Source organism: Dasypus novemcinctus (assembly GCF_030445035.2).
Source record: "Dasypus novemcinctus isolate mDasNov1 chromosome 12 unlocalized genomic scaffold, mDasNov1.1.hap2 SUPER_12_unloc_1, whole genome shotgun sequence".
NCBI classification, from domain to species: Eukaryota; Metazoa; Chordata; class Mammalia; order Cingulata; family Dasypodidae; genus Dasypus; species Dasypus novemcinctus.
In genome coordinates, this window is record NW_026688129.1 from 455,857 (window position 1) to 477,250 (window position 21,394).

Genomic DNA, 21,394 nt, shown 5'->3' on the forward strand with positions numbered 1-21,394 from the left:
TGAAACAAATATGACATATTTTCCTTGGAGGCTATTATTAGTAGATTAGTCTTGGTTTCACATGCAGGGAAATGAAGAAATTCATTTCATGGACAAATGTCTTACAGTCTCCAATCTCATTCCCCACAGCAGAGATCTCACACCCAAAAGAATTTCTTTAAATATAATTATTTACAAGAAGATTCCTTTCACACATCAATAGTGAAACAACATGCATTAATTCACAGAAGAAAGAATTCCTATTTCAAGAAACTACCTCCAAAAATCCACAGTGATCATTCATCTTTTAATCAACATAAGCATGTTCTCCCTAGAAGTAAATCATATGAATGTTCCCAAAGGGCTAAAAGTTGTATGCAATGCTCTGACCTCAGACAATACAGTGGAATTCACATTGAAGAGAAATCCCATGAATGTCATCTATTTGGGAAAGTTTTCAGTCAACATTCCCCTCTTCAACGACATGAGAGAACTCACTCTGGAAAGAAACCCTATGAATTCCATCTGTGTGTGAAACCCTTTAGTCATTATTCTTCCCTTAAATATCATGAGAGAAGTCACACTGGAGAGAAACCCTATGAATGTCATTTTTGTGGTAAAGCCTTGAGTAACTCCTCTTCCCTAAAAAGACCTCAGAGAACTCACACTGGAGAGAGACCATATGAATGTCATCTTTGTGGGAAGGTCTTCAGTCTCTCCTCTTCCCTAAAAAGACATCAGCGAACTCACACTGGAGAGAAACCGTATGAATGTCATCTTTGTGGGAAAGTCTTCAGTCAATATACTCATCTAAAAAAACATGAGAGAACTCACATTGGAGAGAAACCCCATGAATGTCATCTATGTGGGAAAGCTTTCAATGAATATTTTCATCTTAAATATCATGAGAAAACTCACACTGGAGAGAAACCCCATGAATGCCATCTATGTGGGAAACACTTTAGTCATCATTCTTCCCTTAAATATCATGAGAGAACTCACAATGGAGAGAAACCCCATGAATGTCATCTATGTGGGAAAGCTTTCAGTCAATATGCTCATCTTAAATTACACAAGAGAACTCACACTGGAGAGAAACCCTATAAATGTCATCTTTGTGGGAAAGCCTTCATTTGTTCCTCCTCCCTCAAAAAACATCAGAGAACGCACACCAGAGAAAGACCATATGAATGTCCTCTTTGTAGGAAAGCCTTCATGCAATCCTCTCACCTAAGACAACATGAGAGAACTCACACTGTAGAGAAACCCTAAGAATGTCATTTATGCAGGGAAGCTTTCAGTTGACAGTCCCATCTTCAACATGAGAGAACTCACACTGGAGTAAAACCATAGCAATATCATTATTGTGGGAAAGCCTTCATTTAAACCTCTTCCCTAAAACAACATGAGAGAAATCACACAGGAGAGAAGCCCTATGAATGTCATATAGGCAGGGAAGCTTCAGTTAATATACCCATCTTCAATGACATGATAGAACTCACACTGGAGAGAAATACCATGAATATAATATTTTGGGGAAAGGCTTATTTCATCCTTCCATTAAAAAAACAAACAAACAAACAAAAAAAAAAAAAAACAAGAAAGAACTCAGCCTGGAGATAAACTCTATGAATGTTATCAATGTGGGGGAAAGCATTCAGTAGTTATTCTAATCTTCGATGACATGAGAGAACTCACACTAAAGAGAAACACTATGAGTTTCATCAGTGCAGGAAAGCTTTCAGTCATCATTCAACCTTCAATAACATGAGAGAACTCACTCTGGGAAGACTTCAATTTTCTAATCTTAAACACCATGAGAGAACTCACACTGTAGAAAAGACACAAGAATGTTCTCTATGTAGGAAAACTTTCACCTGTGTTTCTGTCCTCAGGCAACATTACAAAATTCATGCTGGATGGAAACAATAATAATATACATATGGGAAAACCTTAATTTTTCTAGAATAAAACAATAGCAGATTACTCAAATGTTCAAATGGAGAGCATCCCTATGAATGTCAACAATTTGAGAAAGTCATCAGTCAATATTATTTTAAATGTAACATTCACACTACAAACCTTTCACATTTTTAAGAGACTTCAGCCATAAATTTAACCTTTAAACATACAAGGGAACTCAAAGTCTGAAGAAACACTTTTTAATGTGTTCAGAAGTTCTTGTAGTCATCCATACTTCCTCAGATAATCCAATAACATTCATACTGGTGAGAATCCATATGTGTGTTATTTATGCAGCAAAGACCTTAATAGGTAAATAGTATACTATGTGAGAAAGCACATAATGTAAATATAATGTAATTGGAGAGGGCTCTTCTACTACTCTTATAAACTGATCAGAAAAATCACATGTGAGGAATTCTACATCTGTACTCAACGTAGGATGGCCTTAATTCATAATTTCCCTAAATCAGTGAATTCCAAAAGAGTGAAAACTAGGTCTCAAATCACTGTGCAATATCATTCAGTCAAGCTAGGCCTTAATGTGCTAAAGGAAACTCACTTTAAAAATAACCAGACAGAATCCTGCCCAAGTAAGCTGTTTTGGAAACCCACAAAGCAGGAGGTTTCTGGACATCAATCTGGAGAGAGTGCAACAAAAGGAGTGCTTGCTCAAGATAAAACAGCAGGTTTCTTGCTCAAGCTGGAAGCTGTGTGAAACCTAAACTCTTCCCCTATGGTGGCTAACCACAGCATCCCTTGAACACTGCTGGTTTTACAGTAGTGTTCCTGAACCCCTTGATCCCCAAACACATGATCCCCAAAACTGTGTTCCCTGAACCTTTTGTTTCCTGAACCCCACATTCCCTATAATCCATGTTCCTGAAAACCATGTCCCCCAAGATCACATTCCCCATGTGGGCATTCCATGACCACATGTGGTACATTTCATGACCCAGCACTCCCTGAACCCTGGCATTCCCCTAGCCTGCTTGTCTCAAACTCCCAAGAGTGTGAGGATTCTGGTAAGGTTGCAGAGGGGCCCAAGGACTGCAGGTTCAATCATCTGACCCCACCTTTTTTGAGGTTGGAAGAGCATGCTAGTAGACTTGGGGAGAGGCTAGGAAGGGAAGAGAGGTGAATCTAAGAAAGCCCAATTTACCCAAAATGCCTTGGGATAGGGAAAATTTGTCTGGGAGAGGGTGGAGTCAGGTGATAAACTAGTCCTGTGCAGTACACATAAGGGTGGGGGACAGTAGGACATGCTTGATAGCCTTCCAATAGCATATTTAGGGTTCTGGCAAAATGTGGTCTCTGTCAAAGAGACTGAGTCATTTTCTGTGGTGAATTGGTTCACCAGGGTCCCATTTGAATCTCCAAGGGGAGCTCTCACATGGCCTTCTTGCTGCCCTGGGAGAGAGAAAAGTGAGAAAGGGGGAAGGCTAGACTCCTAAGCATTTTGTTCAATTGCAAAGAGGACTACTAGCTTGAGGCCTTGTCTGGTCTTTATTGTTGGCTTGTTGTCTTTCCTTCCTCTTTATCCCCCACGACCTTTTTTTTTTTTTCTCTTCTTCCTTTGCTTTTTTTTCTTTTATCTATAAGGTGCTGCAGGCAGTGTTTCTTGTTTGCTCTGCTTCCTCATTCTCAATTTCCTCTTTTCTCTGTATAGTGATTTTGGCTACAAAAGCTATCCACTTTCCTTGACACCTTTCTATCATCCATTTTCTATTGTTTCTCTTACATTTCACCTTTGTTTAGCCCCAAATTTTTCTGACTTTTTATTTCTAACACCTCTATTCTGTTTTTTTATTCACTATTTATATTATTTCCTTCCTTTTCTCTTTTCCTCTCTCAATACACTGACCTTTTGTTTTTCATTTTTTTAAATTTAATTGCCTTTTTTAAAAAAGATACATAAATTACAAAAAATATTACACTAAAAAATGTAAGAGGTTCCCATATACCCCACACCCCACCCCACCCCACTCCTCCCACACCAACAATGTCTTTCATCATTGTAGCACATTCATTGCATTTGGTGAATACATTTTGAAGCACTGCTGCACCACATGGACTGTAGCTTACATTGTAGTTTACACTCTTCCCAAGTACATTCAGTGGGTTATGGCACAATATATAATGTCTAGCATCTGTCCCTGCAACATCATTTAGAACAACTCCTGTCCCAAAAATGCCTCCACATTGTACCTCTTCTTCCCTCTCCCTGACATGGTGTTTCTGCAGTATAGTGGTTATCACATTTGCTTAACCCACAGGCCTTTGAGTTCATACTATATTCTTCTCCATATTTGGTTTACCATCTCATTTCATGGAATGCCATTTTTTTTATTGTTATAACTTTACACAGCTTACAAGAGTTTAATACTCCTAGGTCTCACATGCTTCTGCTAATATTTGCTATCAATAATACTATTGTAGTTTTTTTTCTTTCCCTTTTTACTTTACCTGGCCCTAATATTTTCCTTCAAGGAAACTTAGATAACAAGGAATAAAAAGAACAAAGTGTCAAAGAGAAGACTTAACACACACACACACACAAAAAAAACAGCACCTAAATAAACCTCAAGACTAGATAGAGAAGCTAATCAACTGAACACACCATCAGGATGAAATGATGATGTGACAGCAAAAAATTACCACCCATACCAATAAGCGAGGAAAACATGGCCAAATCCAATGAACAAATTAAAAATCAGGGAGAGGAGTAGAACATCAGAAAACTAAATAAATCTCTTAAAACATATATCATGGACCAATTTAATGAAGCAATTGATGAGATTAAGAATATTAAGAAAACACTTGGAGATCATACAGAAGAAATTCTAAACATATGCAAAATGATAACAGATATGGTGACGAGCATAATCCCAGAAATCAAAAATATACTCAGCAAATAGCAGATCTGAAGATGCTGAGGAAAGAATGATGTGGAAAACAGTACATCTGAAATCAAACAGATGTAGAACTGATCAATATAAAGATAGAAAAAAACACAGGAATTTTGGATCTGAATGACAACACAAAATGGACAAACACACACATAGGCATCCCAGAAGGAGAAGAGATGGGAAAGGGGACAGAAGGGATGTTGGAGGAAATAATGGCTGAAAACTTCCTAAACCTATTGTGAGAGATGGATGTACATGTCCAGGAAGCACAACACATCCCAAACAGCATATATCCATAGGCCTACCCCAAGACATATACTTGTGAAGTTATCCAGTGCTCAAGATGAAGAGAAAATATTGAAGGAAGCAAGGGAAAAGAGAATCATCACCTACAAAGGAAGCTCAATAAGAATAAGTGTGGATTTCTCATCTGAAACCATGGAGGCAAGAAGGCAGTCATATAACATCATCCAGGTATTAAAATTTTTCAGCCTAAGAATACTCCATCCAGCAAAGCTGGCATTCAAAAATGATGGAGAGTTCAAAATATTCACAGATAAACAGAAACTAAGAGAGTATGTCAACAAGATACCTGCCCTTCAAGAATACTAAAGGGAGTTCTGCAGGAGGAAAGGAAAAACCAGGAGAGAGAGAGTGGGAGAAGAGTGTAAGAACAACTAAAAAGACAGAAAAAAATATATATGACATACACAAATCTAAAGAATATATGGCTAATTTAATTCTGTGAGAATAAGAACACTGAATGTCAGTAGACTAAACTCACCTGTCAATAGACACAGATTGGAAGATTGTATAAGGAAATATGCCCCATCAATATGCTGTCTACAAGAAACACATCTTAGACCCAGGGATTCAAGGAAGTTGAAAGTGAATGGCTAGAAAGCAATCTTATAAGCAAACAATAACCAAAAGTCAGGAGTAGCTATATTAATAGAGAACAAAATACACATTAAATGCAAAACTATTGTGAGACAAAGATGAACACTACATATTAGTAAAAGGGGTCATCTTTCAAGAAGAAAGAACAATCATAAACATTTATGCTCTTAACCAGGGTGTCTCCAAATACATGAGGTAATAAGGAGTAGATGCCTTTATAGTTACAGTGGGGGACTTTAATACACCACTATCACCATTGGACAGAATATCTCAACAGAGAATCAGTAAAAAAAAGACTTTGAACAATATATTAGAGGAGCTGGGGCTAATATATACAGAATACACCCAAATACATCAGGATTACATTCTTCTCGAGCATACATGGATCAGTCTCCAAAATAGACAACATGATAGACCACAGAGAAAGTCTCAGTGAATTTAGAAAGATTGAAATTATACAAAACAATTTATCTGGCCATGGTGGAATGAAGTTGGAAATCTGCAAGGGACAGAGACCCATATTATGCACCAAGATATGGATATTAAGCAACACACTCTTAGTGAAACTGTGGGTCAAGGAGGAAATCTCAAAAGAAATCAGTAACTACCTTGAAACTAATGAAAATGACAACACAACATATCAAAACTTATAGGATGCAGTGAAAGCTGTACTGAATAGGAAATTCATAACCATAAATTCATATATCAATCTAAAATTTAAGACCTAACTGCACACTTGGAGGAATTAGTTAAAAAAAAAAAAAAAACTAACCCCAAAGGAAGAAAGAAAGAACAAAGATCAGAGAAGAACTAAATGAAATAGAAGATAAGAAAACACTAGAAAAATAAACAAAAAAGCTTGTTCTTTGAAAAGATCAATAAAATTGACAAACCCTTAGCTAGACTAACAAAAAAGAGAGAAGATGCAAATATACCAAATGAGAAAGTGTATAACACCACTGACCCAACTGGAATAGTGACTGTCATAAGAGGATACTTTGAAAAACTTTATGCCAATAAGGACAATTTAGAGGAAATGGACAAATTCCTAGAAATACATAACCAGCCTACATTGACAAAGGAAGATATTAATAATCTCAACAAACCAATCACAAGTTGAGATAGAAACTAAACCTCCCAACTAAGAAGAGCCCTGGGCCAGACAGCTTTACAGGTGTACTCTACCAAACATTCTGGAAAGAACTAATACTAATCTTGGTTATAAATGAAAACAGGGAAGCGGATTTGTCTCAACTGATGGAGCATCCACCTTCCATATAGGAGAACCAGGGTTCAAACCCAGGGCCTCCTGACTCACGTGGTGAGCTGGCCTACATGCAGTGCTGATGCACACACTGAGGGCACTCCACAAGGAGAGCTGCCCAGCATGAAAAAGTGCAGCCTGCCCAGGAGCACACCTGCACACACGGAGATCTGATGCAGCAAGACAGCAAGATGATGTAACAAAAAGAGACAGATTCCTGGTGCTCCTGACAAGAATGCAAGCAGACACAGAAGAACACACAGTGAATGGACACAGAGCAGACCATGGGGAGGAGAAAGGGGGGATAAATAAAAAAAAGAAATCTTAAAAAAAAAAATAGAAGGAACATTGCCTAATTCTATAGTTCCAACAATGTTCTAATACCAAAGCCCAACAAAGGTACCCCAAGAAAGGAAAATTACAGACCAATCTCTCCAGTGACCCTAGATGCAAAAATCTTGAACAAAATACTTCCTAATCACATTCAACAGCATATTAAATGAATTACACACTATGACTAAGTGGGTTTCATCCCTGGTATGCAGGGATGGTTCGAAATAAGAAAATCAATCAATAAGCCAAATAAACTGATCAAAGGAAAAAAATCTATGATCATATCTATAGATACAGAAAAAGCATTTGACAAAATACAGCACTCTTTCTTGATAAAAACACTGCAAAAATTGGACTAGAAGGAAACTTTCTGAACATGATAAAGGGGATATAGGAAAAACCCACAGCTAACATCATTTAGTATGGTGAAATCCTAAAATCTTCCCTCTAAGATCAGGAACAAGACAAGGATGCCCACTATCACCCCTCCTATTTAACATTATGTTAGAAGAACTTGCTCAAGCACTGAGGTAAGAACAAGAAAGAAGAGGCATCCAAGTTTGGAAGGAAGAAGTCAGAATTTCATTATTTGCAGATGACATGATCCTCTAAATAGAAAGCCCTGAATAATCTACAACAAAGCTTCTAGAACTTATAAATGAGTTCAGTTAATTCACAGGTTATAAGATAAATACACAAAAATCAATAGCATTTCTGGACACAACATTGAGCAGTCTGGGGAGGAAATCTAGAAATAAACACCATTTACAATAGTAAATTAAAAAATCAAATTCCTAGGAATAAATTCAACTAAAGATGTGAAAGACTTATACATAGAAAACTATATAACACTCTTAAAGGATGTCAAAGAAGACTTAAATAAATGGGAGAATATTCCCTGTTCATGGATAGGGAACCTAAATATCATTAGGATGTCTATCCTACATAAATTGATCTACAGACTTAATGCAATCCCACTAAAAATCAACACAGCAATTATTAATGAACTAGAAAAACTAATTGTGGAATTTATTTGGAAAGGAAAGAGATCCTGAATCATGAAAGGCGTTTTGAAAAAGAAAACTGAAACTGGAGAAATCACACTACCTGACTTTAAAATATACTACAAAGCTACAGTGGTCAAAACAGCATGGTATTGGCACAGGGATAGACATACTGGACCAATGGAACTGAATTGAGAATTCTGATATTGATCCTCAGAAATACAGTCATCTGATATTGACAAGGCCACCAATCCCACTCAACTGGGAGAGAATGGCCTTTTCAACAAATGGTGTTCAGACAAATAAATATCCATATGCAAAAGAATGAAAGATGATTACCATCTCACACCTTATACAAAAATCAACTCAAGTCGGATCAAAGACCTAAATATAAGAACCAAGATCATAAAGACCTTGGAAAACAGTATAGGGAAGCTTTTACAGGATCTTGTAATAGGAAATGGTTTCATGAGCTTCACACCAAAAGCATGAGCATCAAATGAAAAAAGGTAAATGGGACCTCCTCAAAATTAAAGCCTTTTGCACCTCAGAAGAGTTTGTCAAGAAAGTGAAAAGACAGCCTACCCAATGGGAGAAAATATTTGGTAACCATATGTATTAGGGTTCTCTAGGGAAACAGAATCAACAAGGGATATTTATCAATAGTAAGATTTATCAGAGTCTCTCTTGCAGCTGTGGGGATGCACAAGTCCATGTTCTCCATGCAGGCTGCAACTAGAATCTCCAATGAAATTTCAATGAAGATTCTTGATGAGTTCTTGGAGATGTTGGCTATCCGACAATGAGCTGGGAAATTCTTAATGCTAGAATCACTTCCCCCTTTTAAGGGATTAAACTGAATGGGTTAAGTGTCACTCATTACTGGCAGCAATCTCCCTGATTGATGTACTTATAACCAGCAATCTGATATACCACTGCAGTAAAAATGGTGACTAAAGTCCATAAATGCCCTTGTATTACAGTTAGCCCAGTTCTTGCTTGACCAAACAACTGGGCACAGTTACCTGGCTGAGTTGGCACAATAGCCTAGCTATCACACCACATATCTGATAGGAGACTAATATCTTACATATATAAAGAAATCCTACATCTCAAAAATAAAAAGACAAACAACCCATTTAAAAATCAGCAAGAGATTTGAACATACTTCTACAAAGAAGAAATACAAATGACTAAAAAGCACATGAAAAGATGCTGAAAATCACTATTAGGGAAATGCAAATCAAAACTACAATGAGATAACATCTTACTCCCATTAGACTTGTGACTATTAAAAAACAGAAGACTACAAGTGTTGGAGAGGATGTGGAGTAATGGAAACACTCACCCACTGCTGGTAGGATGTAAAAGGTTCTAGGCATTCTGGAGAAGTTTGGCAGTTCCATAAAAAACTAGCTAAAGATTTACCATCTGACCCAGCAATTCCAATGCTGGGTATATACCCAGAAGAATTGAAAAGAAGGACAAAAGCCAAAATATGCTCACAAAAGTTCATAGCGGCATTATTCATTATTGCCAAAAGTTGGAATCAACCCAATGTCCATCAACAGATGAATGGATAAAGAAAATGGGGTATATACATACAATGGAATACTACTCATCTGTAAGAAGGAATATATTACAACACATGGGATAACATGGATAAATCTTGAGGACCCTATGTTAAGTGAAGGAAGCCAGGCACTGAAGGACAAATACTACATAACATCTCTGATATGAAATAAGCAAATCATGCTGTCTTGGAGAGCTAGAGACAGGATGATAGGCTTACAGGAAACTGAGGGGAGAGGAAGATTGTGAATTGATGCCTAAATGGGTAAAACTTATGATAAAGTAGAGAAAAATTGTTGTACAGGAATGGGATAAGACAGGGGCATAGGGAAGTATTGGGTGGGGCTTTGAATGTTTGAGGGAGGCTAGGGTTGAAAGGATGGGTCAGATGGCCAAAGGAATTGGGGGAAGGTTGGAGGAGCAGATGAACATGGGAGATTTTTGGGTATATGGTTGAAGCTATAATGGTGAGAAAACTCTTTGGAAAATATAGTAAAGGAGGTTTACTTGTTTAAGGTGCTTAATTGGGGATATCTGGCACAGGGTCAGGCTTCTAGGGAGTGTGTGAGTCCTTATCTTGTCATAGTATGTTATAGCATTAGGTGGAGAACCGTATAATGAGTGGGAAGATGTACTCCCATCCTTGGGAGCCCTGATGTTCTCAAACATAGGCAAGGGTGTCTCTTGAGAGAATTGGTGGGGTAGGATTGCCTAGTATGGCAAGCCCTTAGCATTGTTGCAAGTATCTGTGAATCTGGTCCTTCAAGCAGTGAAGCTTGGTTGTCACTGTGGGCTCTAAGGGGAAGGGGAGTGAGGAATAGAATAGATGGTAGCAGGAGTAACAGGGAGGCAATAGAAGTGTTCCACAAGATCATGCAATGATGGATATAGGACATGTTAAATTTCACCAAAAATTTATAAATTTGTATAGTCTAAAATGTAAACCGTAATGTAACTAAAATTTTAGAAAATTGTACAGTCTAAAATATTAATCATAATGTAAACCAAAATGGAACCATGTTTTGTAGCTACGTTTCAATACTTGTATTTCAGGTGCAGCAAATATTACATGAACATATAAAAAGATCATTACTGGGGAATGGCAAAAAGGGTTTGATATTGTATATATAGGAGTCCCCTATATTGTATATGTGACTTTACTGTGATATTAAATGTTTGAAGACAAAAATTTTTTAAAAAGGATGTAGACACAGATGAAGGAATGAAAAAAATACCCTTGCCACTGTACATACAAGGCATCACCTATTATAGTGATGAAAAGCAAAATGTTAAAAAAGTTTTATGGGAAGCAGATTTGGTTCAATGGATAGAGCACCCACCTACCACATGGGAGGTCTTTGGTTCAAACCCAGGGCTTCCTGACCTGTGTGATGAGCTGGCCCATGTGCAGTGCTGATGCACACAAGGAGTGCCATGCCATGCAGAGGTGTCCCCCATGAAGGGGAGCCCCATGCACAGAGTGTGCCCCATAAGGAGAGGCTGCCCAGTGCAAAAAAAGTGCAACATGCCCAGGAGTGGCACCGCACAAAGAGAGCTGATGCAGCAAGATGATGCAACAAAAAGAGACAGATTGCCAGTGCTGCTGACAAGAATACAAGCAGACACAGAAGAACACACAGTGAATGAACAGAGAGCAGATACCTGGGGATGGGGGAAGGGAGAGTAATAAATAAAAAATAAAAACATCTTTAAGAATACAAAGTCTTATGATATTTTTCATTTTTTAATACCCCAATTTATTTATTTATTTTAGCTTTTCTAAATCAGTATGTATTCTATTTCTAATCTTTATACCTGTTATTTCCTTTTCATTTTCCTACTAATGGAATTTGGCAATATATTAGGCTTCATTTTTGAAGAAGTGTTGGATCACAGAGGGGTTCAGCTATGGCAGGGGAGAAACAGTGACATGGGGAGTTATTGATGGGGGACACATTGTTGGGTGGGAGTTCTCCTGGGCATGTATATAGGGTATAAAAGTGTTCAGATATTTGATGCTTATTTTCATAGTAGAGTTACAAATGACACCTGAGGGAGTGCTGATTTCCTAGCCAGAGGAGCTCTCCCATTCCCTAATGGAACAGCAACAGCCCTCCAAGTACAAGAGCAAAGTCCAGTGAAGGATGGTCCAGTGATGAGCCCTTAATACTGATGACTATGCTTATAAGCCTGTGTGTCTGAAATTTCAACTAGGCCTAGAAGTGCAAGGTCCTTAGAGTTACCTCCTAAGAGCCTCCATGTTGCAAAAATGTGACCAATCTCTTAGCCAAACTCAGCATGTAAATGCATTACCTTCTCCAAAGCATGGCACATGATTCCAGGGGATGAGCCCCTGTGGTGCTGAGTGATTACTACCAATCAACAGCTGGCGATGCAACTAGAAAAAGACCTTGAATAAAATGGGGAAATGTTAAATACTAATGAGTTTATATAACTAAGAGACTTCAAAAAGAGTTGGCAGGTAATCAGAGGGGTCACGATTATGCACATCTCAGCAGAATCCCAGCAACAAAGTACTGTGCCCAAGTTACTGGTGTTCCTGAGAACTATAGAGCCACACAGGTTCTACGGTCTTGGCAGAATTCTCTGGAGTTTAGTGTCTTATTAGTGGCCCTTACTTTGGAATTTTTGTGCCTAAGTATGATGGAGTTGGACTCAGATGTGACCTTTCTACACATGCCTCTTCTGTCACTTTTACTGAACCTGTGGTTGGCACTACAGATGGTGTATGCTCATGAGACTTGAATCTCTGAACTGGCCATGTGCCAGCTAGTCCCTGCACCCCAGCAGAGTTGCAACTCCTACTCTCCAGTTCATTGGACTTCCCCTGGACAGCTAACAGGGAGGTGAAGATGGTCCAACACCACACCAGAGAACCCAGAGTCTACAACTGCAAGCAGGATTATCACATCTATCAACCATGTGGGATCAAAGCCCCCTCTTGATTTAGAGGTTGAGTGGACATCGCCATCCCAGGGTCCAAAGGATGGAGGAATTAAATATGGATTAGAGTGGATTTACCAGTATTCTACTATAGAATTATTGTGACTCTAACAGTGGAAGAAATTGAATCATTTATGTGGAAACAGTGTGCCCTGTAGTTGCTGAGGGCAGGGAGAGGGAAGATGAGATGTAATATGGGGACATTTTGGGGACACAGAGTTGCCATGAGTGATATTGCAGGGACAGATGTAGAACATTATATATGCTGCCATAACCCACTGAATGGACTGGGAAAAGGTGTAAACTACAATATAAACTATAATCCATGCTTAGTAGCAGTGCTCCAAAATGTATTCTCAAAAGCTATTTATGTGTCACACTGATGACTGAGGTTGTTGAAGTGGAAGAAGTCGGGGTTGTGGTGAGTGGGGTTATATGGGAACCTCATATTTTTTTAATGTAACATTTTGTGTGATCTATGTATCTTTTAAAAAGATAATAAAAATGGGAAAAACTTTATCACCACCACCAAAAAGCCTTTTAATGCATATCATTAGGAGGATAAAACCCCTTTAGGGATTTCCAGAAAATTTTTGTGGAGAATGCAATGAAAAATCATGGGAAGTCATTTATTCAGAGATTGGGATGTTGCATGCATTGTAATTTTTTTTTTCTGTGATGGATATTGTTTGAGGGGTTTGGCAAATGTTTGGGTATCTGTTGGCTGACTTTGTGGGTATCAACTGGAAATTTTATAAGTTTAGAGATAGTAGAATGTGTGAAGTCTATGATTTAGAAGTCTTTCCCTCATAAATGAATGTTGTTCTCTGGTGGTCTTTCCTGGGTCAGTGATTAAATAGCTGAAGGTGAGGAATATATATGGTCACTTTTTTCCTAATGTTAGATGAAACAATACTTCATCTCTATGATTAAAATTGTTATCATTGGGTGTGATAATCATGCACACAGTAGTGCACTGTTCCAGGAGAGGTCCAGATCTTTCCTGCTGTCCATCACTAATTTCTCAGTAGGATGTATCCAGGAAAGTTGCACTGCCATAATGATCTTGTTAATAAAATATCTAATAGATTCCAAAATCTTCCATGCCCATAGGCAATGCCATAATGATGGATGACATTTGGAAATCCTTTCCTTGACATTAATTATGAAAACATTAATTTCCAGAACATGCAAATATAGAATATTTAGAGGAAAGTTTTTAAAAAACAAATCAAGTTTATTGATACATATTAGTAAATAATACAGTCTATCTAAAGTGTATTATCAATGGTATTTGGCATAATCACATACTTGTCTATTAATCACTTCTCTCATTATTAGAACATTTTCATTTTTTCAATAATAAACACAAAAACAAAAACTCATCACCTCTTAGTCTCTCTCTGATTCTCCTGATGTACGTAGCTGCTCTTTCTGACTATTCCAGTAGATTTATTTATTTTGAAGGAGTTTAACTGAGATACAGACACATACTATAATATATCCTAATTGTATAATCAATGATATACTATATCCTTAGTATAATCAAAATGTTGTGCCTTCATCACCAAATAGTTTTAAAACAATTTCATTACTCCACACCCCTTAGCAGTCCCCTCATTATCCCTCTATCTTGTCACAACCCTATATTACTAATCTAATTTCATCTGTATAAATTGATTTATATTTGCAAATTAAATAAATGGAATCATACAATTTTGTACTTATTTTTGTATATGGTGTCATAGAATGGTCAACCTATGGTTATAGTTTTTTAAACATATTTAGGTCACAAAAAGTATTACATGAAAAATATAGGGGATTACAAAATGCCCCACTGACTCACTCCCACACATTCCCACATTAACAACATCATTCATTACTGTGGTACATTTGTTAAAATTGGACACAAATTGGAGCATTGCTACTACTTGTAGATTATAGTTTACATTATAGTTTAAACTCCCATGCACAATTTTGTAGGTTATAGTAAGATATGTAATGGCCTGTACCTGTCATTGCAATGCCATTCAGGACAATTCCAATATCCCAAAAATGCCCCCATATTACACCTATTTTTCCTTCTCCCTCCCCTCAGAACCTCCAAAGGCCACTGCTTTCACATCAATGATAAATGTTCTTTCACTGCTAGAATAACATAAATTCTGTAATAGAATGTATTATTCAGCCAAAGGGGTGCTGATGGAAAATACAGGAAATTGGTTGCTTTTTATAAAGGGTATTTATTTGGGGTAGGATCTTTCAGATACTAGGCCATAAAGATTCACCAAAGTCTAATTTCACATGTTGGAGCAAGATGGCTGTTGACATTTGTGATGATTCAGGCTTCCTGGGTTCCTCAGGGCTCAACTCCTCTGTTTTCTCCACAAGGTCAGCTGTACACTGTCAGGTGAACAGCTCTGTCTCTGCCCTGGGGCTCCAGCTTAAGACTTCAGCATCAAATTCCAAAATCAAAACTACAAAATTAAGAACCCTCAACACTATCCTTTGCAATGCCTTTTATCTCTGAGTCCCCACCCACCAAAGGGCAGGGACTCAATGCCCTAATGATGTGGCCCAACCAAAACCCTACTCATAACTCAATCACACCCAGGCACAGAGCAGATTACAAACATAATCCAATATTGATTTTGGAATTCATAACCATATCAAACTGCTACACTCCACCCTCTGAATTCCAAAAAGACATTACAATATTTTTAAAAAGCCACCTTAAATTAGTAACAATGTGGGTACTAAATCATATCAGAATCATTTTAAAGAAATACAGTTTGTCTTGGGGCTAAGTCCTGTCTGCTATTGACCTCTGAAACTTAGAAAACAATTTCTCTTTTCCAATACACAAATAGACAAAGGATAAATATTTTCATTACAATAAGGAGAAATTGGGAGGGAAACATGGGTCATGGGAGCTCTACATTTCAGTAAACCTGCAGGGCATCCTCCATTTGATTTCAGTCTAAGAGTCATTCTTAAGATGATGGTTTCTTCTCCTTTGTGCCTTATGGGAACCCACTCTTTCCACAGGCTTGCCCAACAGACATTTTCTTGGTTCCACCCTCGTCAAGCATCTATGGGTCCACCAAGCTCCAGACCTCACCCTCCAAGTGTGTTGGGATGATTGCCACACCTTACCCAACCTTTGGTTTAGAGTCAACCCCCCTAGTACAGTGAGTGATGTTAAGACCACATTCCCCCTAACCTTTGGCATACAGACTCAACCCACTCAGCAATGAGTTGACCACCTGGCCTTCTCTAACATTTGGCATGTAGGCTCAACCCTCTCAGAGCAACAAGCTGGCCACCTGGCCTTCCCTAATCCATGGGAGACAGACCCACCCCTCTCAGACCTGTGGGGTGCTAACCTTAAACATCATAATCCTTGGGGAATATTCACCCTCTCTGTACCCTGGGGTGGCAAGACTCTCCCAGAACATTGGTTGGGAACATCCACCTTGTTCAGTGGCTGGTGCAAACTCACCCTCTCTGTACACATGGGTGGGGTTCCTCTCTTGGCCCAAGGTGATATCTTAATTCCAGATCTCAACTTCCATGGTTTTCCTCTTGAATTTTTTCCCTTTCTATCTCTCCTTTCCATGTTCCTTTTATTCTAGGCTGACAGATGTCTTGTTCATACATCTCTCTCAAAAAGACTGTTGGTTTAGCATGCAGGAAGCAGGAGTCCAAGCCATCAAACAATAAGACTTTCCACAAGTCTTTCTGACATAACTACATCTTCAATCCTGATTTACAAGTTCCAAGTTTAGTTAAGCCCTCCAATGGGGCACTTTCATCTGGGAGCTTGATTTCCAGAGACTTGGAATTTGCAGAATCAGTTTCTGTTTTCTTTGTGCCTAACGGTTCAATCCTCAGCATATCTCTCTCATCTATCATTTTGCTATAAGCTGCAAGCAGAAGCCAAACTGAATTCTCTGGGTTTACTTTGGAAATTTTTCAGCTAAATGCCCAAGCTCACCATTTTCAAATTCTGCCTTCCATAAGACACTATGAGTTAATCTTGCTAAGTTCCCTGCTACTTTAAAACACAGATCACCTTTCTTCCCATTTCCAAAATAGTTTCATCATTTACTTCTGATGCATCATAAAAAGTCTCTTTAGCATGCATATTGCTATCAACACTCTCTTCCAAGCAATCTAGGCCTTTCCCATCAAGCATTACAAAATTCCTCCAAAAAATACCCCTTATCCATTTATAAAACCATTTCAGCATTTCAGTAATTGCATAAGCACTTCCCCACTCCTCAGTACCAAATTCTGTATTAGCCAAAAGAGTGCTGATGCAAAATACCAAAAATTGGTTGGTTTTTATAAAGGTATAGGAGCTTATAGATACCAGGCCATAAAGCATAAGTTACTTCCTTCACCAAAGTCTATATTCATGTATTGGAGCAAGATGACTGCCAATGGCTATGAGGGTTCAGGCTTCCTGGGCTCCTCTAGGCTCAGCTCCCATATTCTCCACAAGACCAGCTGTAGACTATCAGCTACTCCTACTTCACAGCTGTAGACTATTATGACTCAATGTCTTAATGACCCAGCCCAGTCAAGTCCTAATCATAATTCAATCATGCCCAGCTCCAGACCAGACTACAAACATAATCCAATATCTGTTTTTGGAATTCATAACCATATCAAACTGCTACATGGAATAATAGTAAATCTACTCTAGTCCATTGTTCATTCCCCAATACTGAGGACCCTGAATTATTGATGCCCACACCATCCCATGAGAGGGAGCTTAGGTCACATTAGGCAGATGGATGGGACTAACATACTTGCAGTTGTAGACTCTCTCTGTTCCTTTGGATCATTTTTGCCCATTATTACCTTGTTAGTTGTCCTGGGGAGTCCAATGAACACCTGGGTAAGTGTTGCAACTCTGTTGAGATTCAGGGCCCAGGAGACACATTGCCATTCCAAAGATTTAAGTCTCTTGGACATAAACCTATCAGCTCTTGTACTAACTATAGGTTCAAATAGAAGGGGCAGAAGAGCCATGTGTAGGGAAACCACAACTGAGTCCAACTCTGTCACACTGAGGAGCACAAATTCCAAAGTAGGGCCCACTGGCAGGGCACCAAACTTCTGGGCTGTCTGTCCTGCCTGTAGTGTATGGGTAACTCCAGAGCCCTCTGTAGCCCCAATATTTGAGACAATATCTATTGTGGCAGTCAATGGGATCTTGCTGAGACCTGCATGGATATAACCTCTGGGATGATATCTGTAGTAGTTTGATATAGTTCATGAACTCTAAATATAGATATTGGATTATGTTTGTAAACTGTTCTGTACCTGGACATAATTAAATTATGTTTAGCAACTTTCATGGCCGAAGTATACCATTGATATGGAGACAGTGGCCACAGGAGTTGCTGAGTTGCTGAAGGAAGGGAGAGGGAGAAAGAGGTGTGGTATTGGGGCATTCTGGGGACCTGGAGTTGTCCTGAATGATATTGCAGGGACAGATTCAGTACATTATATATCTTGCCATAACCCACTGAATGGACTGGGAAAGAGTGTAAACTGCTACATAAATTGTAATCCATGCTGTGTAGCAATGCTTCAAAATATATTCATCAAATGCAATGAATGTATCACACTAATGAAAGAAGTTTTTGATGTGGGAGGAGTAGGGGTTATGGAGAATGGAGTATATGGGAACTTCTATATTTAATGTAACATTTTGTTTGATTTACATATTTTTTAAAAGATAATAAAGATAATTATGATTACAGTTTTGATTAGGCCACATCAGTAGGGTATTGAGACCCTGCTACTTTGTGGGTGGGGACTCACAGATGAAAGACATGGCAAAGGAAAGAGTTGGAGTTTTGATGCTGGGGTCTTGAGCAAGAACCCCAGGTTGTAAGCACACAGAGGAGCTTGGTCATGAGGAAAGAGAGAAGACCCCAAGAAGAGAAACAAACCACCTAATAGTTGGCCTTGTAGAGAGAGGCAAAGTCTAAAGAGCCTCATAGTCTACAGATGACCTTGTGGAGGAAACAGAGGAGCTTAGCACAGAAAGACCTGAAACCAGAAAGAGAGAAACCCAGGAAGCATGAACTCTGGCAGACATTGGGAGCCACCTTGCTCCAAAACATGACAAAGTACTGTGGTAAGGGAAGTAACTTATGCTTTATATCCTGGTAACTGCAAGTTTCTACCACAAATAATAACCCTTTATAAAAACCAACTGATATCTGGTATTTTGCATCAGTACCTCTTTGGCTCACAAATACATCTTCCTAACACACTTTGAAGTCTGCTAGCCATCTAAACTCACTTTTTTACCATTTCCTACTTTTTTTCAAGGTCTTTGTACAGTTGCATTGCTAATTGGTGCTTAATAATAGTAATAAATTGGTACCAGGGAGACTAATCTCCAGGAGTCATTTCCCATGCTGGGGGGAAGGAAATGCATTTATATGCTGTTTGGTTTAGAGAGTGGCCACATTTGAGGAACAAGGAGGCTCTCAGAGATAACTCTTAGGCAACTAGAATACTAGGCTAACTTTCAATTTCAAAAGTAAGGGTTCCTAAGTACAGTCAACTACATTCCCCCAAGCATGGGCCATAACTCCCTGGGATGATCCTCCCTGGTGCCAAGGCATTATTATGAATCATGATCTGGTGATGCAACTAGAAAAAGACCTTGAATAAAAAAGGGAAATGGTAAAGACAAATGAGTTTATATAGATAAGAGACTTCAAAGTGAGTCAAGAGGTCATCAGCAGGGTCATGCTTATTCACATCTCAGCAGGATCCCAGAGATAGGCAAAGAGATACAACCGCAGATACTGGTGCTCCTGACAGCTCCAGAGACACACAGGTTCTACAGTCATGGCAGATGACTCTGGAGTTCAGTGCCTTGTCAATGTGCCCTACTTTGGAATTTGTGTTCCTGAGTGTGATGGAGTTGTACTCAGATGTGACCTTTCTACACATGCCTCTTTTGTCACTTTTACTGAACCTGTGGTTGGTGCTGGGTTTGGTGTATACTTAGGAGGCTTGAATCTCTGGAATGGCCATGTGCCAACTGGGCTGTGTGCCTCAGCAGAGTTCCAACTCCTACACTCCAGTTAATTGGACTTACCCAGATAAGCTAACAGGGAGATGAAGGTGGTCAGCCACCACACCAGGGTACCAAGAATGCCACACCAGGGAACTGAGAGTGCCTCCCATAAAAGCAGTATAATTGCATCCATCAACCATGTGGGATCTAAGCCTCCTCTTGATTTAGAGGTAAAGTGGACATCACAATCCCAGAGTACACAGGATGGAGGAATAAAATATGGATTAGAGTGAATTTACTGGTATTCTACTATAGAACTATTGTGACTCTAGGAAAGGAAGAAATTGTGTCATTGATGTGGAGACAATGGCCATGGGAGTTGCTGAGGATTGGGTAAGGGAAGAAGAGGTGATGTGGGGGCATTTTTGGACTTGGAGTTGTCCTAAAAAATATTGCAGGGACAGATGCTGGGCATTATATATTGTTCCATAACCCACTGAATGTACTGGGAGAGAGTGTAAACTACAATGTACACTATAAACCATGCAGTGCAGCAGTGCTTCAAAATATATTCACCAAATGCAATGAAAGTGCCACACTGATGAAAGAGGTTGTTGGTGTGGGAGGAGTGGGGGTGGTCAGTTATGGGGTATATGCGAACCTCTTATATTTTTTAATGTAACATTTTTTGTGATCTATGTATTTTTCTTTTTAAAAAGACAATTTAAGAAAATCAAGGGCCCTTGAATGGTCCATCCTCCTTCACCAGTTAATATCCTTGTACTTGGGCAATTCTTGCTGTCCCATTAGAGAATGTCGCAGAACACCCCAGGATGGGAATTGGACATTCTTTTAGTTATTGTGTGGAACTCCACCCACCGTGATATGCCCCATGAACATTGGAACTCATTCATATGCCTAATAAGTACGTCCCAGGTGAACTTCCTCCCATGCATCCCACATCACTGACACCCTGCACCAATGACCCTTTCCTGCCACAGTTGTAACATTTCTGTTATCCAAAACTTCTTCAAAAACAAAGCCAATATATCAAAAAAAAGAAAGAAAAAAAGAAAATGAAATATGGTGTTAAAAATGGCAAAAAATGCAAAATTAAGAATTTTAATAAGAAAATAAATTTTTTAAATGTTTGACATTATGACTTTCATCACTGTAAGACATATTGTCTTGTATGTAGTGACATTTTCTTCCATTTATCTTCTGTTTGCAAATTATGAAGTTTTTACTTCTTCCTTTTCAATTTGGATGCCTTTTATGTATTTTTCTTGACTAGATCCTTAAGCAAGATCTTCTAAATCAATGTTAAACAATAGAGGTGACAGTAGGCCTTCTTGTCTCATTCCAAATCTTAGAGGGAAAGCTTTTAGGATTTCACCATTGAATATGATGTTAGCTATGTGTTTTTCATATCAGATTGAGGTTTCCTTCTATT

At 38.7% G+C, this 21,394-nt stretch overlaps 1 protein-coding gene across 5 annotated transcripts in view; it reads left to right on the forward strand.

Moving 5' to 3' along the window:
- The window catches only part of LOC101446990 (zinc finger protein 596-like), a 112,855-nt gene that overhangs the window by 72,882 nt on the left and 18,579 nt on the right, over positions 1 to 21,394 (forward strand). For 2 of the 5 annotated variants that reach the window (XM_071213556.1, XM_058292432.2), the window contains one exon: positions 130 to 11,645. The exons of 2 other annotated variants lie outside the window; for them this stretch is intronic. In XM_071213556.1, coding sequence (XP_071069657.1) covers positions 130 to 1,251 — 1,122 coding nt within the window. In that variant the 3' untranslated portion in view covers positions 1,252 to 11,645. Of the gene's footprint in view, positions 1 to 129; positions 11,646 to 12,665; positions 15,032 to 21,394 lie in introns of those variants that run through there. One more of the 5 variants, XM_058292433.2, reaches the window with a different exon arrangement.